A 25,704-nucleotide genomic window follows, 5' to 3' on the forward strand; every position below is an offset into this window, starting at 1 on the left:
TTGTTGTATTTCATTATTTGTCATGTTTATTTCTTCATATTTCAAATAACTTTTATGACTCTGTCAAGAAGCATTATGACCATCATAATCATATACGCCAGATAGGCCTATCACGTACATGCTCTTATATCAGTCATCAGTCAAAAAGAGGGTGTCTTGTCCTGCTCCTGCATTCATCCGTCTTCAGCAACAGGGCACTGGGGTAGGCGCATGTCTGACATTAATCTGTGTGCAATTACAATGATAATCGAACATGGTACATTTTTAAATATATATATATATATAAACATACTGTTGGCTATGGTGTAAAGGAATGTTTTGCCTTGTGTGGTAGGTTTTGTGGGTTTTGACACTCTTATATAGGTGTCATAACCAGCCATAAAATAACTACAGTGGTAACTTGTGTGGGTTTTGACACTCTTATATAGGTGTCATAACCAGCCATAAAATAACTACAGTGGTAACTTGTGTGGGTTTTGACACTCTTATATAGGTGTCATAACCAGCCATAAAATAACTACAGTGGTAACTTGTGTGGGTTTTGACACTCTTATATAGGTGTCATAACCAGCCATAAAATAACTACAGTGGTAACTTGTGTGGTAGGTTTTGACACTCTTATACAGGTGTCATAACCAGCCATAAAATAACTACAGTGGTAACTTGTGTGGTAGGTTTTGACACTCTTATATAGGTGTCATAACCAGCCATAAAATAACTAGTGGTAACTTGTGTGGGTTTTGACACTATTGTGTAAGTGTCATAACCAGCCATAAAATAACTAGTGGTAACTTGTGTGGGTTTTGACACTATTGTGTAAGTGTCATAAATCCATCCATAAAATAAAGCAATATATGCCAAACAGGTCTAAATATGTGTCAAGACAGTGTTATGACCATATTATAATAGGTTATGACAAATTGTCAGCCATTATGACAAATTATGACATGGTTATGATCGTGTCATAATGTGTTATGACGCTGGGTGTCAAGTAAAGTGTTACCCAAACTCTATCACTAAGTGAAAAAAAAGCTAAACATTTTAAAATGAGCTTCAAATTCAACCTATTACTGGACGTCAAGAGAGTATAAATAGGAGCTGCAAACAAGCTGCCGTTTTTCTTTCTGAAGGAAAGGGCAACGCCATCAGAAAGAGACGTCTGTTCCCAGCACTGCTGGCACACATTACCTGATACATATCCTCCATTCCCCATTGCAGCCTGGACATCTATCAAGGTTGCTTTGTCTGGCGGCGACTGGGCCAAGCCTATCCTTATTACACGGTCACGGCGAGTTTCCTCGCTGAAGCATGTAAATATCAAAAGGGGATAATTTGCTGTGAATGTAGACATACTCCCAGCAGGCACGCCTCAGTCAGCGACTTTGGGGACACCTCCACACATCACCAGGCAGGGCTGCTATAATCTAAGCAGGGAGGCTATGGGATGATTACCTAGGCACGGACTACATTTGAAAAGCTTATGGGACAATATTCAGCAGATCACTGACAGAGAGAGAGAGAGAGACAGAGACAGAAAAGAAACAGATTGAGAACAGATTAGTGTGTTTGTAATGGCAGTTCTTTGCAATGAGACTGGCAGGGGACTGTAAGCCAGCCAAGGGGGAGAGGGGGAAAGGGCTAGCCCTCTCTCTCTCTCTCTGCTTCTAGCCAGTGGACATAAGGGATAGGGGACATAATCAAGATCGGAGGGGCTATCTCACTAACCCTCAGCACTGCAATTTCCACTGCCCCAGCCGCCGGCACTGTATTAAGAGGTGGCCCTCCACAGAGGAAGTTTCTTTCCAGCTGCATTTGCTGGGTAAGAACGGTACCACTGGGGTCTCCACACAACTGACCCTTTCAGCTAGGGTGTGTGTAAGCATGAGTGAGTGAGTGTGTGTGTGTGTGTGTGTGTGTGTGTGTGATTATGACAGTGTGTGTGTGTTCTTGTGAGCAATTTAAAAGCATTGTCAAAAACATTTATTACCAAAAGAAGATGTCAAATGTCTACATTATTTTGTAAATCTAATTCCAGTAATGAAGTTCATAACATCTAAACCTACAACATCCTACAACAATGTGCAAATACACTTTATTAGGATTCTAAGCACATACAGTGCATTCGGAAAGTATTCAGACCCCTTGACTTTATCCACATTTTGTTACGTTACAGCCTTAATCTAAAATGGATTAAATTCACATTTTTCCTCATCTACACACAATCCCACATAATGTCAAAAACACGTTTTTAGAAATGTTTGCAAATGTATTACAAATAAAAACAAAAATACCTTATTTACAGAAGTATTCAGACCCTTTGCTATGAGACTGAAAATTGAGCTCAAGTGCATCCTGTTTCCATTGATCATCCTTGAGGTGTCTCTACAACTTGATTGGAGTCCAACTGTGGTAAATTCAATTGATTAGACATGATTTTGAAAAGGCACACACCAGTCTATATAAGGTCCCACAGTTGACAGTGCATGTCAGAGCAAAAACCAAGCCATGCGGTCGAAAGAATTGTCCGTAGAGCTCCGAAACAGGATTGTTTTGAGGCACAGAAGGGTACCAAAACATTTCTGCAGCATTGAAGGTCCCCAACAACACAGTGACCTCCATCATTCTTAAATGGAAGAAGTTTGGAACCCCGAGACTCTTCCTAGAGCTGGCCGCCTGGCCAAACTGAGCAATCGGGGGAGAAAGGCCATGGTCAGGGAGGTGACCAAGAACACGACGGTCACTCTGACAGAGCTCCAGAGTTATTCTGTGGAGATGGGAGAACCTTCCAGAAGGACAACCATCTCTGCATCACTCCACCAATCAGGCCTTTATGGCAGAGTGGCCAGATGGAAGCTACTCCTCAGTAAAAGGCATGACAGCCCCCTTGGAGTTTGCCAAAAGGCACTTAAAGACTCTGACCATGAAAAACAAGATTCTCTGGTTTGATGAAACCAAGATTGAACTCTTTGGCCTGAATGCCAAGCATCACGTCTGGAGGAAACCTGGCATCATCCCTAAGGTGAAGCATGGAGGTGGCAGCATCATACTGTGGGGATGTTTTTCAGCGGCAGGGACTTGGAGACTAGTCAGGATTGAGGGAAAGATGAACGGAGCAAAGTACAGAGAGATCCTTGATGAAGCCCTGCTCCAGAGCCCTGAAGACCTCAGACTGGTGCAAAGGTTCATCTTCCAACAGGACAACGACCCTAAACACACAGCCAAGAAAATGCAGGAGTGGCTTCGGAACAAGTCTCTGAATGTCCTTGAGTGGCCCAGCCAGAGCCCAGACTTGAACCCTATTGAACATCTCTGGAGAGACCTGAAAATAGACGTGCAGCTATGCTCCCCATCCAACCTGAAAGAGCTTGAGAGGATTTGCAGAGAATGGGAGAAACTCCCCAAATACAGGTGTGCCAAGCGTGTAGCGTCATACCCAAGAAGACTCGAGGCTGTAATTGCTGCCAAAGTTGCTTCAACAAAGTACTGAGTAAAGGGTCTGAATACTTATGTAAATGTCATGTTTTTTAATTTTTTAAATACATCTGCAAAAACTTCTACAAACCTGCTTTTGCTTCGTCATTATGGGGTATTGTGTGTAGATTGATGAGGGGAAAAAATATATATAATCAATTTTAGAATAAAAGGCTGTAATGTAACAAAATGAGGAAAAAGTCAAGGGGTTAGAATACTTTCCAAATGCACTGTAAATCCACAGAAGAGGGCTATAATGGTGGGTAGGTGTTTCATTAAGTATGAGAGTAGTAACTACAGCCGCAGAAACAGTACTTCTGTTCCTCATCAATATGTCAGTTTAATATGTCAAAGAAAACCTCCTTATACAACACCATCCATTGCCCGGCCATTGGCATGTATATAATAGAACTTCTTAAATAATCAGGGGCTCACCACTCCTATCTTTGCTAAGGCAATTTCACCCTTATTTCCCCTGGTGCTTTGCTCCGAAAAATGGAACAATTATCCCAGGCCGTGCTTTGTTGAAATGTCTACTCTGAAATTGTTTGTGATGCGGAGAACCAGGCCCTGAGGTGACCAAGTCAGAGGCTAGCATTGAGCGTTCCCCGCTGGTTCAACGCTCTGAAGCACCTGCCCCAACATGTAGATGTGTGTGTGTGTGTGTGTGTATGTGTGTGTGTGAGAGAAAGAGAGAGAGAGAGAGAGAAGACGTGTGTGTGTGTGTGTGAGAGAGAGGAGAAGATGTGTGTGTGTGTGTGTGTAACGCTCAAAGGGAAGAGACACTTAAATCCTGCTTCAGCCACTGAATAGGATAATTCATTTAGTGAATACTGTATTTGAGGTCTGTTATGGACTGTGTATAATGTGATTTTATGAGGGGATAACCAGTGATCAGCTACAGTTCTCTAAACGTATCAAATTAACATATTCACCTGTCACTTTCATCTAAACGATTGTTTTGGGTGTCTCACAGTAGGTGGTCAGAAGCAGATGTGCTACAGAGGATTCCTCACTAGCACCGAGAACAAATATGTTGGGACTGTTAAAGAAAGCGATAAGACGAGAGGCAGCTTATCTGCTCTATTTTGGATGAATGTGCTGTGGAGGGACTGGAGGACTCAGCTCTGCCCGCCAGAAGAGATGCGGGACTGGGATACAAGGGTGCTCTCACCTCCTTCATCATCCGAGCCCTGGGGGGTTTGTGGTCGAAGGCGTCGGCTGCAGAAACAGGAAGTGGGAGAGTATGAATTATTGAAGGCTTTCAGTGGTGAGGTCATCACAGGGAGCCAGACTTAGACTGGGCTGTTGTGCTTTGATGATGGGCCGGTTTCTGTGGGCTGAGTGAGGCTCTAGATCAGCCTGATAGGAGGCTTGCTCTGCCTCTGTCTGTCTACTGCAGACTGACTGGGACTGTTTCTACAATACAGCAGCAGACACCGCCTAAAGGCTCCACAGACACAGCAGCATCAGTGGGACTGCCTGGCTGATTGTCTCTGTGAGCAGCCCAGGGCTTCAGTGAACTCAACAGTATCCCTCTAAGAATGAATCAAAAACACAACGGAGGCAGCAAATAAATGGAACTGAGATGGGCTGGTGGTGAAAAGAACATAGATCAAAGGACTATTTTGTAGCGCTGCCTGTGTTTCTTTCAAAGCCTGTGTCTCAACACTGCTATTCAAGCATGGGCCTCCAGCCGTGATGAGTAAAACACACCATGTCCTCTAGTCTCCTTCCATCTCACAACTGTCTATTCAAGGCCTAATATGCAAGTTGGCAACATGGAAGAACTAAAATAACAGGCTAACTTGGCTCCCAACAACAATAAAAGTGATGACAACTCAGTCACGCTGGATTTGAATCATGTTAAGTGATTGTTCTTGGAAGGCGAGGATTAGTTGCAACCAAGTACAGCAATTTCCAAATCAGAGCATCGGGCACAAACATTTAAATTGGTCCAATTTCGATTCCTGTATTTTTTTTTTTACCAAATAGTTATTTAATTTAATCAACAACTGAGGGAAATATTTCAGAGTGAAAAGACGAGACTAAGTGAACTTACTCTTCCACATCCTCCACCATGGCAGGCCTTCTTCCAGACCTACGGAACAGTGAACATAATTGATAGATTATACAACAAAGGAACACAGACAAAATGCTTTTGTGCCACATAAATAAAACGACTAAAATCTATTCCATTTTAACAGACAAACCAATGACCAATTAGCTTATTGATTCTATTGATATTTGAAAGCTTAATCTTAAAACCACTAATGGTTTCTGATTTAGGCTAGTTGCTCAGTTAGATTTGAGCCTCCTAAGGCTTAGGTGAGGGATGGGCAACTGGCAGCCCCCCTTTTGTAGGCCCGTGGATCAATTTCCCAAAAATGAAAATAGAAACAGAGTCAGAGTCTTAGCCTAGGCAGATACAGGCTCCAAAGGCACAACTTTCCTCCTTAACTCGTTTTAGTGGCAACACGTCGGAAAGAAACAAGGAAAATACGTGTACTGTCTTAATAATAAAACTATTTTCGGATTTTCAGACAATTATGCCTTTGCAGCCTGAATGGAGGATGCTTTATATGTATGAGCCGGTCCATGGGGGACATGAGTGTATTACCAGGAATGCAAATCAAATTTCACTTAGGGCTACTAAAAGGCTAGAGCTCTGACTGCATGTATAAGTATGGATGTGGCTACACAGCCCCGCGAGCCACTGCATCCCCTCATGATGAATTCAGATTGTTGTGTGTCCCCAACCCCCATCACAGTTGCCCATCCCTGTCCTAGGATGTATTCTCTGTTTTCCTCTTCTCTGTTGTTCCTCCCCTGCTGGACCACGGGGCTATTTTCAGACACCTCTCCATTTACACAGCCCAGCTTGACTGCATGCCACGCCCTACACACACTGACAGAATCCCTGTCTTTTCACACATTCTCACCTCAACACACTATTCTTGGCATAACACTGTTTCACACCAGGGTTAGGGGAGATAATATTACACAAAACAGGGCTACTGTCGAATAAAGGTATCCTCACCACAAGCATCATTAGAAAGGCAAATCAAGACTTAAAATCGTAACATTTTAGACCAAGGCAGTCTGTGAATTTTTGGCTATGAAGACAACTTTTTACAAAGTTACTTTTACATCAGAGTGTTTCTGGATAATGTTTTGGAGGAGATACACGGTACCGGCAGGTTCTACTGGTAGAAGAGTGCCCCCTACTGGTTTTGAAGAAAACAGATACTGTCATTTTCTCTGGACTGAAAACAGCTTTTTAAGGCAAGAGAATGTTGCCCTACAAATATATTTCTTATTATTCCTTACTAGTGTGTATCAATAACCTAAATAAAAAAATTGAAATTACATTATATATGTTTATAAATTGTACTTCATGAATAATCCATTCACTAATCTCTGGAGGCTCCCCGCTCTACAATAGATCAGCATATTCTCTGGGGTTGAAGCCACCACAGGGCCATAGGAGTGTTGAGGGCTCCTCCGTCGAGAAGCAGGAGACCAGTGGTGTAGATGGCAGACACTGGCCAGGGTCCAGACAGAGCTCAGGGGAGACAGAGACAAAGCGGACATGCCCCCCGAGCCAACCCCCTGGCCTTAGGGCCTCGTCTGGAGGGGAGCGGAAGCAGACTCAGCAGAGCCTCACACATGGTCCTCATCCACCCTCTAGTCCACACAACAACCAGCTACGCTAGGGAAGCTTCACTGCTGTGGGACCTGATCTCTGCTGTATTATGTATGTTAATTTAGCCATTTATTTATACTTATAGCCTTTATTTATAGAGCCTTTATTGATCTTGTTGTTGAGACAAATAAAATAAAGAAATACTTCAGTCTGACCCCACCTTAACCCACCCTGTCTATCCTTTTTTTTCATATTTGTATGCTATTCAAAGCGATAACAGTAGCAACAGAAGCATGGTGATCAGCTATGGAGTCTGATGGTCAAAGAGAGATCAGAGAGGGAGCCCACCTTGCTGCCCTTGGACTGTGTCCTGGGCTGGTGACGCTTAAGACACATTACAGGCCCCTTGATTAAGACTCATGTAGACTGAAGCGATAGACATGGTAAAACTGTCTGGAAAAAGTTGTTAGGGATAAAATATATTGTGACAACCCGGCTTCAAAAGGTTCATCAATAAACTGACAGATCATTTAGTGTCAATTAGGAGTGATAGATCGACAAATCCTGGGATTTCTGGGCTGGGATTAGTGGGAGGAGGTGATTGAGCACAAGGGTTGACATTGAAGGGAAAAGTCCTTGCCGGTTCCAGGGGGGCCCATTACTTACTTTGTTTCAGAGAGGATCAATGCACGTGAGAAACCCTTAACACCTCCGGTATTCCAATCTCTCTGAACGCAGGAATCAAGACGAGTTACGCTAACGCAAGGACGAGACACTCTGACCTTCCCAGAGTGAGAAAGATATATTTACTTTGCTGTTGTCTTTACTGGCTCTGCAAATAAATAATAACTATGCAAATAAACCCAATTAAACCAGCTTGTTCACTTCAATGTATAGATTCATGCATCTCCCCGGCTCTCCTCCCCACAGAGACTGGAGTAGAGTGGTGGATGGAGCCATCTGGAAGAGTGCAGAGCCAGTTCCACAGTTTGACTACAGTCACACTGACGGCACATAGGGAGAAGCACAGTAACGAGCGAGGGGTAGTGCCTTTTCAGTCCTATAGTTGGCCCCCCTTTTCAAATCATAAAAAAATGGACAGTTAAGAGGAATATGTTACTTAATTTAGAGACAAATTACTATGCATATTTTTCGGTCATAAAGTTAATTTACGAAAATCTAGCTAACATTAGCCAACTCTCTCTACATTTAGCTTGCTATATGGGCATTTTACATTTGCATGAATTGTAATTTGTAGTTGTTTAATGTTTTAGGGACTTCTGAGCAAACCAGCAAACCAGTGCTGTCATCTGTGAAAACCAGCAGATGTACATAATCTACCTAGAAAGCATTTACTGCAAATTGAATGTACAATATTGTCAGGTTGCCTAGCTGTCAATCACTTGTCAATGTTTTTTTTACTGTATTAAGTAACGTAACGTTAGTGTTAGAGATTGAAGATATTTGCCAAAGCAGGTACATAGCAGTAGCTAACTCTTTTCTTCCTTGTTGTGTAGTGGAGGATAAAAATACCTGTATGATATGGATGTGTAGCCATCTGTGTATGGACCCTAAAATGTTTGGTATAAATATTAGTTCAGAACAGTGGCTTTAATTGTTCTAGAATGCTTCCACTGGTAATGACTAAGTGAAGCAAATGCAACTGTTACATGTCAAACTGTTATGGAATGGAAGTCCTGCTTCAGTACTCCTCCACATTGAACCACAGCCAGAAGATGGGTACATTACAGGCACATTGTTGTTCTGCTACTCTCAGATGGTGCTCATATGGTAAGTAGTAAGTACGCATTTGCTGCATCAGAAATATAAGGAGAGCTGTTACTGCCGCCAGTACGGGCATTGTGAAAAACACAAGGCTCGCCGCCAATGAATTGCGTGGTATCCGTTGGCAGTTTCTGATGTGAGCGAGTCATGTACTGTTGTCCCATTCCCTAGGCCTAATTTACCTCTCCCTGCCACTAGCTGCTCCGGTTGAGTGCCACTCTCCCACTGAGGAACACTTGAAAATGAGGGGGAGGGCTAAGGGAAGGCACTGGGATGGAGCCTAAATGTGTTGTTTTAGGGATTCATTATTTTGTTCAACACATTCCATGTGTCTGTAGTTGGAAATATTCATACATGTGCCTTTAAAAGCGAGCATGCATTGGTTAGACAGCCATTGTAAGAGGTGATAAAGTGGCCAACCCTGTGATGAAGTGGATAACTGACTAACAGTGCCCTCCTGTGGCTGATACATGAACCATGTCAATTGCCACCTCCCACTCAGCTGAAGAAGATTTGTGGGGTTCACTACTCAGATAGGCTCCCTTCAGAGCGCAAAGTAGAAAAAATATGCATTGATAAATAACCTATTCTCTGTTTCAGCATGAGAGATCATTAGTAACAAAAAAACATTGCTCCCAATCTCAAACGCATGCCAGAGACACATTCTGGAGACTGTGAGGTGGAGTTACCTAGTCTACAGGCTGGAGGTGAGTAGAGCGAAGGAGATACTCACTTGGCTGATCCAGATCCAGAAGTCTCCTCAGCCCAGCCGCCCTGCCTGCGGGCTGGTTTAGGAGGGGGTACCTGAGGTTAGAGAGATCCTTAATGACAGGCATAACAGACAACTTCTTTAAACTATTAGGCTAAATTCTACACTTCGGCTGAAAACATACAGAAGGAGGAAAAGGGGTGCAAAATAGTCTTTCACATGGTCTCTAAATCCATGTGAAAATGATGCTTTCTGTCAAGCTTAATCAGAAAAATAGAGTAAAAGCCAAGTTCCAAAACTGAGCAGACCCTGATACATTTTGAGACAACTGCCCCTGGAACTGTATTCTGGAGCTGTAGGCTAGTACAACAGACCAAGTAACCCTTGGTATCCCATATCACTGAGGAGAGACTATTTTATCTAAGAGATATTTTTAAATTATCAGAGGAACTATGTCATAAACCCGAGAAGTTCCAGAATGGGGTGAAAATGGCAGTATTATTGGTCAGTGTGAAATTCACACCACTCTAATTGAGTCTTTGCTAAACCCCGCCCCTGGATTTTGGACAACCAATGGATAGCAACTGTTTTTGAGTCCGACAACTCAGACAAGCTCATGTTTGAAACGCATGAAAGCCAATGATGGCAGTGGGGAAAAAACAAGTTTTCTTTAAAAAATATATTGTTTAAATGGCTAAATAATTGTGCACCTGGGGTACTTGCCACTGTGATTCCTGAAATACAGAGCCAGTTTGAGTATTTTTCAAATAACTAGCTAGCTCTCAGTCTCATTATTTGACCGCCAAATGTTGCTAACGCTAGCTAGCCCCTTAATATAAAGTTCTCTCGAAATGTACAGTACCGGTCAAAAGTTTGGACACACCTACTCATTCAAGGGTTTTTCTTTATTTTTTCTATATCGTAGAATAATAGTGAAGACATCAAAATGATGAAATAACACATATGGAATCATGTAGTAAGCAAAAAAAGTGTTAAATCAAAATATATTTTATATTTCAGATTCTTCAAAGTAGCCACCCTTTTTGCCCTGATGAAAGCTTTGCTCACTCTTGGCATTATGTCAACCAGCTTCATGAGGTAGTCACCTGGAATGCATTTCAATTAACAGGTGTGCCTTGTTAAATGTTAATTTGTGCAATTTGTTTCCTTCTTAATGTGTTTGAGTCAATCAGTTGTGTTGTGACAAGGTAGGGGTGGTATACAGAAATTAGCCCAATTTGGTAAAAGACCAAGTCCATATTATGGCAAGAACAGCTCAAATAAGCAAAGAGAAACGACAGTCCATCATTACTTTAAGACATGAAGGTCAGTCAATACGGAACATTTCAAGAACTTTGAAAGTTTCTTCAAATGCTGTTGCAAAAACCATCAACTGCTATGATGAAACTAGTTCTCATGAGGACCGCTACAGGAAAGTAAGACCCAGAGTTACCTCTGCTGCAATGGATAAGTTCATTAAAGTTAAGCGCAGCTCAGATTGCAGCCCAAATAAATGCTTCACCGAGTTCAGAAGACCTGGCCTCCACAATCACCCGACGCCAACCTAATTGAGGTGGTTTGGGATGAGTTGGACTGGAGAGTGAAGGAAAAGCAGCCAACAAGTGCTCAGTATATGTGGGAACTCCTTCAAGACTGTTGGAAAAGCATTCCAGGTGAAACTGGTTGAGAGAATGCCAAGAGTGTGCAAAGCTGTCATCAAGGAAAAGGGTGGCTACTTTGAAGAATCTAAAATATGAAATATATTTTCGATTTGTTTAACACTTTTTTGGTTACTACATGATTCCATGTGTGTTATTTCATAGTTTTGATGTCTTCACTATTATTCTGTAGAACGTAGAAAATATTACAAATAAAGAAAAACCCTTGAATGCGTTGGTGTCCAAACTTAGCTTAATCGGCTATACTAGGAATATAACTCTCATCTGCTGTCAACATCAGCAAACGATTGGCTCCAAAAGTGGTTTGTAGCTTTAACTGCATGCACAGTGCATTCAGAGCCATTAAGAGGTTAGCCACACTACAAACAATGACAGTCCACCACAACATACCCAAGATGTTCCTGATTAGCCAAGAGTAGTCTGTTATTAATTTAATTGTGTATTAAAAACACAGTTTGAGATCATTGTGAGCGGATTTCGCCAGTGGTTAGAAGGGGGAATTGGGCTTCCCGGAAAAATGTTGTCCAAGGTTGCAACAGTAACCAAGGGGGGGAGCTTAGAGAAGGGTCAATTGGAATAAATGGCAGTAGAGGCGTAATCCTGATTTTATATAGGAAAATAAAAGTAAGAAATTGTGTAATAGAATTAGTCAACCTAAAATATTATCATACAATTCTAAATAGTTTATACAGGTTTTATACATGTTCTGTATAAATAGCATCTAAAATATATGTGAACAGGCCATAAATGTCTCAATTTTTGTTTTCTTGGAAAGCTGTGAGTGCTATTATATGATACAATATCAGTACTGGTTGCATCATCAACTGATTTCAGCCAGTGATTGACTGCATTGTTTTAATGGAATGTTGGCATATAGGCAGTACATTTTAAAACTTAATGGAACCATTCCTCTAAAACTGACTGGCTAGGTAGCTAACAAACATTCTTCAAAGTCATTATTTCACACAATATCTTATCACAGCACTGGCAAACCATGGTTTACCAACTCCCTGACCAAAATGGCTGACCTTTATACCATCATAAGAAGGTTCATTGCCATTCTAGTATTCTAATTCTATATTTGATCAGTGTTCTGTCATTTGTTTTATGCACTATACCATGCTACAGATAGATGCATGTTTCTGGCAAAGATCACATGCCTTCTCACTAAGCCCACATACAAAATACTTAGGAATGGCATGCACAACATCTTGGCGTCTATATGCAAACCATTGTGATGCTTATTATGGTTTTAACTCCTGTCCAATAATAGAGCCTGAACATATGGAGCAGAGTGTGGGAACTGCCACACAGAGGACAGCCCGGGTGGACTGCGAGTCTGACCTAAAATAGCTTCACATGAAAAAAATGACCCTCTCCCTCTCATTCTTTGATTCTGAAAATAGTACTGAAAATAGTGAATTGAATTTGGATTGTGGTCCTGAGACCGGGGCCCGGGGAGCTGGGGACCAGCACTTGAATGAATGAATTCCTCAGAGCACACAAGGGTAGGCAGCAGACAAATGAATTTGGAAAAAAAGCACAACATTCTCATTACCAAATTGGGTCTGCAAAGGACATATTGGTCAGGAGGAATTTCTTACTTTCGACATGAAAGAGGAAAACATCTTTCATGGCTGGTTCCTTCAGCAAACCCATTTATAAATGTGAATGTCAGCGTCTACAGAGGAAGGGGAGGCTGGCTGATGGTATTAAGCTGGGAGGTTGAGGCTGATCAAGTAATTTCATGCAAAAAGTAAAGCAAAATATTTCAACAAGAACAAGAGAGGATAAATGAATGACAAATGTGGCAACTTATTAACAGTATTAAATTACTCTGGGTAAATCCTGCTTTTACAGTCTGCTACCAAAAAGAACACTCAGAGCGCTCTATGTAATTAGGAATTAATGAGGATAAATACTGATGACAAAGACGATACAAAAGCAGTTGATCTTTGAAGATGAAGACCTATCTTTAGCTTATGATGAGTTATTTGAACATGAAAAATAACTAAACTCAGCAAAAAAATATATATAATTTTGAAAGCACTTATGCCTGTAATCATTTTCTATGTGACTGTGCAAGATGAGGGTCCAGGAGCAAGTGCAGATTAGTACACGGCGCTGAACAAACTTCAGACTAACTCAAATCTATCCTCTCTCTTCATAACAGCCGGAGATATAGAACGGACAACAATGTACCAAAGCAAATAGCCAAATGACATATATGGTGAGTTTTCACTGAGGATTTACCCTGGTGTTTTACCAAAAATACTCTGTTTGCATCTATGCGGACCGGCCTCCGTGTCTCATTGGGCCATGGCTTCAGCGGACCTTCCCTGACTTGAGGCCAAACCTAGGCATCTGGGTACTTTTCAGCTAGTGTTAACATAACAAAAGCTAACTGTGAACTTTAACACCTTCTCACAAAGCAACTGTCGAATGATGCAGAGGTTGTTGATTCTGTACGCTCCAAGTCTTTACTGTCACACTCCTGATGGAAACACAATTACACTAGAGCAGGGTTCCCCAACTGGCAGACCTCGGGTGATTTTATTTGGCCACCCAAGTTTTCTAAGCAAAACATTTTTTGTTGTAAAGACAAAAGCAAATACGCTCTTAATGATTTTAATTTTGGAAATCTGTTCCAAAGTATTCCCACAGACCACACATAATAGAAATATATGTGACCGTATACAAATGTAAGCAAAGTTTGAAATGGTTATGTCTTAGTCAAATAATTATGATATCCGTCTTCCAATCTACAAATCATTTTTCATTATGTTTTGGCTGACTCTACTAGATGATCCCCTGGTGTGGGGGTAAGACTCAATTGAAAAGTACCACTAGTCCCTATTCCTACAATTTCATATGTGATGGAACTGGGTAGCTGGGCTTTGCATAAAAAACAAGCAACTCAAGACCACCAGGTACGTAGGACAACTTTTAAGTCAAAGAAACTGCAGGATCAGGGATGTAGTGCTGCTGGTGCCCGGAGGAGTGGCACTACCTCACTTTTTTCTATTTGAGAATACACAGAGCTGGTAAAACTATTTCTGGAAAATTCATGCGGATAAATTCAAAATTATATTTAAATAACTACAAAAATACCATGAAAAACAATAGATTGACAAACCAAATATGATGAGGAAGTATAGGCTACGTGCACTGCGGAGGCCCGTCGGAGGCTTGACCACTTTCGCCAATCAGAATGTTAAAAAAATATATTAAAAAGGGCAAACTCCAAGGACCCGTTATGCATTGGAATCCAGAACGATATGTGACCACTTGGTTAAGGCGACTACATTATGCCGAGGACACCCAAACCAGAGTGGCCACTGCAAACCCAAAGAGCCTGACCCTCTCTGTAAATTGCTGTAGCCCTGCTTGGGATATTTAGCATATATTGGCAATTCGTTGAGATGCAGGGCCCGTTCTAGCTTGGTATATCAGGGTGGTAAATTGGAAATGTGAATTGGGCCAAGTTGGAGGTGATAATGCATTTAGGTTGTCGTTTATTGAGATGCATGAATATCCCACACCAAAAGCTTGATTTCATGGCCTGTTTTAAAGCAAAAGTCCTACTATTCTACATAGTGATAATTTATGCTCACTACTTCTCGGAATTGATAGTTCACCTCTGTTTTCTTAAATTCTGTAATAGGGTATACTGTAACCATGTGTTCATGCTAATCAAAGTTCTTATGATACAGCGTGAAAGATACACAATACAATGAAATGTCTACTCGCAATAAAGCGCTCCTCGCAAACAGTACAATGATATTAAGCTATATGTATTTGTATTTATATTAGTCTATAGCCTACAAATAGCTATATCACATAGTCGTAGGACTATTAGGCTATAGGCCTACTGCAATTGATTGTTGTTTGTTTCTGAACTGGCCAAATGGCAGACCTGTCCTTCAGCAACACAAGTTGGTTCAACTTCTTTAGCATCATTGCGTGATCCTGGCGCTGACCTTACAGCACCACGAAGGACGCTCAATTCGCTTAAAATTACATCTCATCAAGATCTTGTGCCTACGCCTAATAGTCATACTCATCACTTATTATTATTACAAATATAATATTGTAAACTGGGTGGTTCAAGTCCTGAATGCTGATTGGCTGACAGTTGTGGTATACAGTGCCTTGAAAAGTATTCACCCCCTTGGCCTTTTTCTATTTAGTTTCAATACAATCTGTAATTTAAATTTATATTTATTTGGATTTCATGTAATGGACATATACAAAATAGTCCAAATTGGTGAAGAGAAATGAAAAATAATTACTTATTTCAAAAGATAAAAAAAAAAAAAAGTAAAACTGAAAAGTGGTGCGTGCATATGTATTCACCCCCTTTGCTATGAAGCCCCTAAATAAGATCTGGTGCAACCAATTACCTTCAGAAGTCACATAATTAGTTAAATGAAGTCCAACCGTGTGCAATCTAAGTGTCACATGATCTGTCACATGATCTCAGTATATACACCTGTTCTGAAAGGCCCCAGAGTCTGCCACACCACTAAGCAAGTCATGAAGACCAAGGAGCTCTCCAAACAGGTCAGGGACAAAGTTGTGGAGAAGTACAGATCTGGGTTGGGTTATAAAAAAAATATCAGAAACTTTGAACATCCCACGGAGCACCATTAAATCCATTATAAAAAAAATGAAAAAATATGGCACCACAACAAAACTGCCAAGAGAGGGCCGCCCACCAACACTCATGGACCAGGCAAGGAGGGCATTAATCAGAGAGGCAACAAAGAGACCAAAGATAACCCTGAAGGAGCTGCAAAGCTCCACAGCGGAGATTGGAGAATCTGTCCATAGGACCACTTTAAGCCGTACACTCGACAGAGCTGGGTTTTAGGGAAGAGTGGTCAGAAAAAAGCCATTGCTTAAAGAAAAAATATAAGCAAACACGTTTGGTGTTCGCCACAAGGCATGTGGGAAACTCCCCAAACATATGGAAGAAGGTACTCGGGTCAGATGAGACTAAAATTGAGCTTTTTGGCCATGAAGGAAAATGCTATGTCTGGTGCAAACCCAACACCTCTCATCACCCCGAGAACATCATCCCCACAGTGAAGCATGGTGGTGGCAGCATCAAGCTGTGGAGATGTTTCTATCGCAGCCAGAAACCTGCTCCTTTTGCTCTCTGTTCCAAACGTAATAGACGACCAGTTCTGATAGCCTTTAGCTGTACCCTTATCCTACTCCTCCTCTGTTCCTCTGGTGATGTAGAGTTTTTTTTATTTTACCTTTATTTAACTAGGCAAGTCAGTTAAGAACAAATTCTTATTTTCAATGACGGCCTAGGAACAGTGGGTTAACTGCCTGTTCAGGGGCAGAACGACAGATTTGTACCTTGTCAGCTCGGGGGTTTTAACTTGAAACCTTCCGGTTACTAGTCCAACGCTCTAACCACTAGGCTACCCTGCCGCCCCATATAATCCAGGCCCCGCAGTGCCTAGCTCCACTCCTACAGTGCCTAGCTCTCTTTTGTTGACTTCTGTAACCGTAAAAGCCTTGGTTTCATGCATTACATTACATTTACATTTAAGTCATTTAGCAGACGCTCTTATCCAGAGCGACTTACAAATTGGTGCATTCACCTTATGACATCCAGTGGAGCAGCCACTTTACAATAGTGCATCTAAATCTTTTAAGGGGGGGGTGAGAAGGATTACTTTATCCTATCCTAGGTATTCCTTAAAGAGGTGGGGTTTCAGGTGTCTCCGGAAGGTGGTGATTGACTCCGCTGTCCTGGCGTCGTGAGGGAGTTTGTTCCACCATTGGGGGGCCAGAGCAGCGAACAGTTTTGACTGGGCTGAGCGGGAACTGTACTTCCTCAGTGGTAGGGAGGCGAGCAGGCCAGAGGTGGATGAACGCAGTGCCCTTGTTTGGGTGTAGGGCCTGATCAGAGCCTGGAGGTACTGAGGTGCCGTTCCCCTCACAGCTCCGTAGGCAAGCACCATGGTCTTGTAGCGGATGCAAGCTTCAACGGGAAGCCAGTGGAGAGAGCGGAGGAGCGGGGTGACGTGAGAGAACTTGGGAAGGTTGAACACCAGACGGGCTGCGGCGTTCTGGATGAGTTGTAGGGGTTTAATGGCACAGGCAGGGAGCCCAGCCAACAGCGAGTTGCAGTAATCCAGACGGGAGATGACAAGTGCCTGGATTAGGACCTGCGCCGCATGTTAACATTAGAAGCCTCCTCCCTAAGTTTGTTTTAGTCACTGCTTTAGCACACTCTGCCAACCCGGATGTCCTTGCCGTGTCTGTTTCTGGCTTAGGAAGACCACCAAAAACCCAGAAATTTCCATCCCTAACTATAACATTTTCCGACAAGATAGAACTGCCAAAGGGGGCAGTGTTGCAATCTACTGCAGAGATAGCCTACAGAGTTCTGTCTTACTATCCAGGTCTGTACACAAACAATTTGAGCTTCTACTTTTAAAAAATCCACCTTTCCAGAAACAAGTCTCACCGTTTCCGATTGCTACAGACCACCCTCTGCCCCCAGCTGTCCCCTGGGCACCATATGTGAATTGATTGCCCCCCATCTATCTTCAGAGCCTGTGCTGCAAGGTGACCTAAACTGGGACATGTTTAACATCCCGGCCATCCTACAATCTAAACTTGATGCCCTTAATCTCACACAAATTACCAATGACCCCACCAGGTACAACCCCAAATCCGTAAACACGGGCACCCTCATAGATATCATCCTAACCAACTTGCCCTCTAAATACACCTCTGCTGTTTTCAACCAAGATCTCAGCGATCACTGTCTCATTGCCTGCATCCGTAACGGGTCTGCGACCACCCCTCATCACTGTCAAATGCTCCCTAAAACACTTCAGCGAGCAGGCCTTTCTAATTGACCTGGCCCAGGTATCCTGGAAGGATATTTACCTCATCCCGTCAGTAGAGGATACCTGGTTATTCTTTAAAAGTGCCTTCCTCACCATCTTCAATAAGCAAGGAACAGATATAGCCCTTGGTTCTCTCCAGACCGGACTGCCCTTGACCAGCACAAAAACATCCTGTGGCGTTCTGCATTAGCATCGAATAGCCCCTGTGATATGCAACTTTTCAGGGGAGTTAGGAACCAATATACACAGGCAGTTGGGAATGCTAAGGCTAGCTTTTTCAAGCAGAAATGTGCATCCTGTAGCACAAACTCAACTGAGGCTAGGAAACACTGTCGCCACCGATAAATCCACTATAATTGAGAATTTCAAGAAGCATTTTTCTACGGCTGGCCATGCTTTCCACCTGGCTACCCCTACCCCAGTCAACAGCCCTGCACCCCCCACAGCAACTCACCCAAGACTCCCCCATTTCTCCTTCACCCAAATCCAGATAGCTGGTGTTCTGAAAGAGCGGCAAAATCTTGACCCCTACAAATCAGCCGTGCTAGACAATCTGGATTCTCTCTTACTAAAATGACCTGCCCGAAAGTGTTGCAACCCCTATTACTAGCCTGTTCAACCTCTTTTTCGTATCGTCTGAGATTACCAAAGATTGGAAAGCTGCCGATCTGCAGCTCCTATACAGACCTATATGCATCCTACCCTACCTTTCTATGGTCTTCGAAAGCCAAGTTAACAAACAGATTACCAACCATTTCGAATCCCACCATACCTTCCCCGCTATGCAATCTGGTTTCAGAGCTGGTCACGGGTGCACATCAGCCACACTCAAGGTCCTAAACAATATCATAACCGCCATCGATAAGAGACATTACTGTGCAGCCGTATTCATCGACCTGGCCAAGGCTTTCTACTCTGTCAATCACCACATTCTTATCGGCAGACTCAACAGCCTTGGTTTCTCAAATGATTGCCTCGCCTGCTTTACCAACTACTTCTCTGATAGAGTTCCGTGTGTCAAATCGGAGGGCCTGTTGTCCGGACCTCTGGCAGGCTGTCTCTATGGGGGTGCCACAGGGTTAAATTCTCAGGTCAACTCTCTTCTCTGTATCCATCAATGATGTCGCTCTTGCTGCTGGTGATTCTCTGATTCACCTCTACGCAGATGACACCATTCTGTATACCTCTGGCCCTTCTTTGGACACTGTGTTAACTTCTTATGGTATATGGGACGGTTGTGTCCCTCTTGGGCAAAAAAACAGGGAAAATGCAGCGCGGCAAATAAAAAAAAAGGATATAAAAATCAAACTTTCATTAAATCACACATGTAAGATACTCAATTAAAGCTACACTTGTTGTGAATCCAGCCAACATGTCAGATTTTAAAAAGGCTTTTTGGCGAAAGCATAAGAAGCTATTATCTGATGATAGCACAATAGTAAACAGAGAGTAGCATATTTCAACCCTGCAGGCGCTACACAAAACATAGAAATAAAATATAAAACATGCATTACCTTTGACGAGCTTCTTTCGTTGGCACTCCAATATGTCCCATAAACATCACAACTGGTCCTTTTGTTCGATTAATTCCGTCCATATATATCCAAATGTCAATTTATTTGAAGTGTTTGATCCAGAAAAATCACTCATGCTGCCAAACACACCCTCGTAAAACTGACTATCCTACCCATCCTCAACTTCGGCAATGTCATTTACAAAATAGCCTCCAACACTTTACTCTACAAATTGGATGCAGTCTATCACAGTGCCATCCGTTTTGTCCCCAAAGCCCCATATACTACCCACCACTGCGAGCTGTGCGCTCTCGTTGGCTGGCCCTCACTTCATACTCGTCGCCAAACCCACTGGCTCCAGGTCATCTACAAGTCTCTGCTAGGTAAAGCCCAGCCGTAACTCAGCTCACTGGTCACCATAGCAGCACGTGCTCCAGCAGGTATAGCTCACTGGTCACCCCAAAGCCAATTCCTCCTTTGGCCGCCTTTCCTTCAAGTTATCTGCTGCCAACGACTGGAACGTGCTGCAAAAGTCACTGAAGCTGGAGACTCATATTTCCCTCATTAGCTTTAAGCACCAGCTGTCAGAGCAGCTCACAGATCACTGCACCTGTACATAGCACATCTGTAAATAGCCCATCCAACTACCTCATCCCCATACTGTATTTATTTATTTATCTTGCTCCTTTGCACCCCAGTATCTCTACTTGCACATTCATCTTTTGCACATCTACCATTCCAGTGTTTAATTGCTATATTGTAATTACTTCGCCACCATGGCCTATCTATTGCCTTACCTCCCTTATCCCACCTAATTTGCACACACTGTATATAGATTTTTCCTACTGTATTATTGACTCTGTTGTTTATTCTATGTGTAACTCTGTGTTGTTGTATGTGTCGAACTGCTTTGCTTTATCTTGGCCTGGTCGCAGTTGTAAATGAGAACTTGTTCTCAACTAGCCTACCTGGTTAAATAAAGGAAGAAAAAAAATGTTTTTCATCGGCAGGAACTGGGAAACTGGTCATAATTGAAGGAATGATGGATGGCGTTAAATACAGGGAAATTCTTGAGGGAAACCTGTTTCAGTCTTCCAGAGATTTGAGACTTGGACGGAGGTTCACCTTCCAGCAGGTCAATGATCCTAAGAATACTGCTAAAGCAACACTCGAGTGGTTTAAGGGGAACATTTAAATGTCTTGGAATGGCCTAGTCAAAGCCCAGATCTCAATCTAATTGAGAATCTGTGGTATGACTTAAAGATTGCTGTACACCAGCGGAACCCATCCAACTTGAAGTAGCTGGAGCAGTTTTTCATTGAAGAATGGGCAAAAATCCCAGTGGCTAGATGTGCCAATCTTATAAAGACATACCCCCAAGAGACTTGCAGCTGTAATTGCTGCCAAAGGTGGCTCTACAAAGTATTGACTTTTATTATGCACGCTCAATTTCTTGTTTGTTTCACTATAAAAAATATTTTGCACCATCAAAGTGGTAGTCAGGTTGTGTAAATCAAAAGATACAAACACCCCAAAAATTCATTTTAATTCCAGGTTGTACGGCAACAAAATATGAAAAATTCCAAGGGGGGTGAATACTTTCACAAGCCACTGTATCAGACATACTACGGGTATGACAAAACATTTATTTTTACTGCTGTAATTATGTTGGTAACCAGTTTATAATAGCAATAAGGCACCTCTTGGGTTTGTGGTATATGGCCAATATACCAGGGCTAAGGGCTGTGTCTCCACGTTGCACCATGCCTAAGAACGAACCTTAGCCGTGGTATATTGAACATATACCACACCTCCTCAGGCCTTATTGCTTAATGATCACTTCTCACAATGGTGCTTGTTTAGTAGATCAAAGCTTATTCAATGTTTTGCAAGATTACATAATGATTCATTAGCGTTTTACATTACAGAACCGAATATAATACCATAGCATAGTAGGCCTACAACGTTACTGTTACACTAAAAACATTGTTAGCTGAAGATGAATGGTCCCAAAAAAAGATAATGCGCCAAAACTCAACAGAGTGTGCCACTCAGCAGGATATATGCTTTGATTGAAACGAAATACAAGAAAGGCTAATAGCTTGTTAACACCATGTGCTCTAATTCGCTCACGAAACCGTAATTCAAGAAGACCTAAATGCACATTCCCATGAAACTGGGAATATGAAGAATTATCATTCATGATTGACAGTGATGATGGCCTATTTTGAAACGAGGTAGCATATGCCTAATTTGGTGTTTGAGAGTATTAACTTTTTTTTTTAGACAATACTGTATGTGTGAACATGTGCAGATGTTGCAATTGGAGGATCCATTTTATAGATATTCTATAATGATAGGCTATTCAATTGGCTACATCTGTCAGTACAAACTGAGGAAATGATGACATCACTTACTTTTTTTGCGCTCCCTCGTCTAAAAATAATAATAGCACTATACCACTGTGCAGGATCCACTTCAAACTAATTTTACATAAAAGTAGCAGTATCCAAAGGAACAACTGTACTCTAATATGCCTACATCTATAAAGCAGAATAGAGCAGTACATCCCTTGAACACAACATGAAGTAACTTAATACCACAGTGTGAGGTACCCAGTGACAGCTGAGTTAGAATGTAGAATGCCTACATTCAAATCATATGTAATGTGTATGGATTCAATCTATGAGGGTACAGTATATGTTCTTGTGGTATAAAGTTACTCTGTAGGGTTATAAAATGAATACTGCCAAGCCATATCATTACTTAAGTGCCCTCATACAATACCTCTTCCTCTTCCTTGGTTCATGCATAAGAAATGATTCACATGTATTTAGGTGAGGTGTATGCAGTGACGTTAATGGCCATGACAAGTAATATATGATATTTGATTTTAGGTAAATAAAACATTACAAGCAACACTGATAGTCAATCATAAATCATAGCTACCTCTCCCATCGACGTAGAAGAAGAGGATTTTCTGACGTGTCGAGACTCCTCCATTGAAGATGTTTGCTCTGCAGCCTGGCGAGCCCGTCGACCTAACTTTGCAACCTGAGTGAATATCATAATTAGAGTCACTAAAAGTTATCATAAAATGACATGAACACGGTCGTAACTCTGAAGCATTAGTTGAATATTAACTTTATCACACAATTGCTGTAAAGCGGTGTTTAGTTAGCTGGATGGCAATGCTAACGCGTTAGCTAGCTAAGTAGCTGCCTGGAAAAGGCTGCCTCGACAAGAGAGAAACCATAATTCAAGTTCAAGGTTTGCAATGACATTCTAAACATTACTAACGTTACTTATTATGTAAAGACTCTGTGTACAAGTTGAAATCGTAAATCACTTACATTCTTTACAACTCCACTGTCTCCGAGTTGAAGATTATCGTCCATTTCCCCGTGCGTTTACAGATGGAGCTACTTCCTGGGGACCAGGAGCGTCACACCCCAACCATCTCCATGGTGACACCAATAAGGGGGAGTGGCGTAAGTAGTCCATGCTCGAGTGGCAGGGAGCGTGACGTTAGAGGCAAGCCACAATTACATGATGGAGCTACATCCAAAACTTTCAAAAACTCTGGTCTGGTAGATGCTGAGGCTACCCATCATTAGGTAGAAGTGGCCAATAGACAAAGACACATCAGACAAAATGTCATTATAACCCTACCTACAGACGCCTCATTAGCCTAACAGTGATAGGGGGTATTTCTACTCCTGTGTACTTCAGATTACCTATAGTATAACTTTTATTTTACTTTTGAGGACATTTTCTGTAGCCTACATCTAGGCTGGAAACATATTTTTTAATATATATAAAACTAGTTAATTGCCTCTGCCATGGAGCCCAGTTTCATAATATTACCTTATCTCCCTGCTACTTGCCAATGTTTTTTAGGGACTTTTTCACACCTATTAGTTTTATTGAGCACCGTGGCAACAACTCTTATTCTGGAAGTTCTATTTCCAGCCCATTGTTCTGCATCACAATCCCAGTTTTGCAGTTGCGTCACAAATCCCCTAGCAACTGCACTAGACGCCAGTGGTGGAAAAAAGTACATAATTGTCATACATGAGTAAAAGTAAAGACACCTTAATAGAAAATTACTCAAGTAACAGTGAAAGTGAAGGTTACTGAAACACCCAGATCCTACACTGCCCTTTGTGGTGGAGGTGGCCACTTCAGAATTGGGCATAGGGGCCGTCATGTCCCTATGTCAGGGTAACCCACAGAATTGTATCCATGTGCATACTACTAAAAAAACGGTCTCCTGCAGAGAGGAACTATGATGTCATCGATTGGGAGCTCTTGGTGGTGAAGTTTGCATTAGAGGCGTGGAGACACTGGCTGGAAGGCACTAAGGACCCATTTCTCATCCTCACGACCATCGGAACCTGAAGTACATACGGACAGCGAGGCGGCTGAACCCGCGCCAAGAAAGGTGAGCCCATTTCTTCCCTAGATTCGACTTCACCTTGTCTTATCGCCCAGGTTCAAGGAACATCAAAGCCGATGCCCTGTCCAGTCTCTACAATTCGGGAGAAGTTCCTGTCCTGAGTGCACCAATTATACCGCCCTCCCGAGTGGTTGCCCCCATGCTTTGGGACATAGATGTGGACATTCACTAGGCTATGGGGATAAGGAATGGGCTGTTGACCTGGGCGCAAACATCTCTCGTCGCTGGACACCCAGGTATCACCCGCACATCGCTCGATATGTCAACACCTGCTCCGTATATGGCCAAACTAAATCTTCCCGGCACGCTCCAGCATGGAAACTCCTTCCCCTTCCCGTGCCTCAGCGGCTTGGGTCTCATCTGTCCATTGATTTCGTCACTGATCTACCCTCTTCTGATGGTTTCACTGCTATCATGGTTGTTGTGGGCAGATTCTCTAAATCCTGATGTTTTATCCCTTTCTCTGGTCTCCCTACTGCTCTGCAGGTCGCTGAGGCACTGTTCCAGCAGGTCTTCCGGCACTATGGCTGGTGCCGTCCCCTGCGACACCCCTCCACCTCCCCTGGATATCAATGGGAGCCCTGCCTATGTCGTCAGGTCCCTCCTGGACTCCCAACGTTGTGAGGGTTGGCTCCAGAACCTGGTGGACTGGGAGGGGTATGGTCCAGAGGAGAGTTGATCCCAACATCGTCCTGGATTTCCACCTCCTCCGTCCGGACGGGCCCACTCATCACCCTCGTGGCCGTCCCCCTGGCCAGTGTCGTCCTTCGGCTAGAACCGTGCGTCAGGCGGGGGATACTGTCACACCTACTCCTGCTTTCCCGCTCCAACACTCGACGTTGCCAGTCTACTAACCACCGGTCCTGGCAACCCACATTACGCACACCTGCTCCCCATTGTTACGCACACCTGGACTTCAATTATCATCCTGATTTCTCTCCCTTTATTTAGGCCTCAGTAGCCTTCAGGCAGTATTGGTTATGATATTCTTCATGTTTTTTATTATTAAACTCACCTTCTGCACCTGCTTCCTGACTCCCTGCATATTGAACCATTTTCCTGTCCTGCTAGCCATTCAAAATGGAACTAGTACTTTTGGGTGTCAGGGAAAATGTATGGAGTAAAAAGTACATTCTTTTCTTTAGGAATGTGGTGAAGTAAAAGTTGTCAAAAATATAAATATAAAACATAAATACTTAGGTACAGATACCCCCAAAATGACTTAAGTAGTACTTTAAAGTACTTTGTACACTGCTAGTGTTACGCCCCTGAAAACAGGGGAGAAATAATCACGACAGTGATACGGTGTTGTATTCTCAATTCAACGTATAGTTCAATGAGAAAAGACCGCGATATTCCCCAGGAATATGGGTGGAGACCAGAGCAATCGATCTCCGGCTCATAGATTAAGAACATTTCGTAGATCACAGATTAACACTTTTAGGCACCACAAAATAAAGTAATCAATATAACGTTTACACATTACTCTCACAATTCGTACCCTTTGACAGATTTGAACTTTAACACAATTATATGAATGTTATCAATCTCTATCAACTAATA

General features: G+C 42.5%; 1 protein-coding gene across 1 annotated transcript in view; it reads right to left on the bottom strand.

The window, feature by feature from the left end:
- Nucleotides 1-23,167, bottom strand: part of LOC115138505 (intraflagellar transport protein 43 homolog A) — a 30,860-nt gene extending 7,693 nt beyond the window's left edge. The window contains exons 1-5 of the mRNA XM_029675406.2: nucleotides 23,036-23,167; nucleotides 22,632-22,736; nucleotides 9,636-9,706; nucleotides 5,534-5,572; nucleotides 4,646-4,692 (exon numbers count right to left, since the gene is read on the bottom strand). Of these exons, the coding sequence (XP_029531266.1) occupies nucleotides 4,646-4,692; nucleotides 5,534-5,572; nucleotides 9,636-9,706; nucleotides 22,632-22,736; nucleotides 23,036-23,080 (307 nt within the window). The 5' untranslated portion in view covers nucleotides 23,081-23,167. The remainder of the gene's footprint in view (nucleotides 1-4,645; nucleotides 4,693-5,533; nucleotides 5,573-9,635; nucleotides 9,707-22,631; nucleotides 22,737-23,035) is intronic.
- Between the last annotated feature and the right edge of the window lie 2,537 nt (nucleotides 23,168-25,704).

Source organism: Oncorhynchus nerka, linkage group LG12, assembly GCF_034236695.1.
Source record: "Oncorhynchus nerka isolate Pitt River linkage group LG12, Oner_Uvic_2.0, whole genome shotgun sequence".
Taxonomy (NCBI): Eukaryota; Metazoa; Chordata; class Actinopteri; order Salmoniformes; family Salmonidae; genus Oncorhynchus; species Oncorhynchus nerka.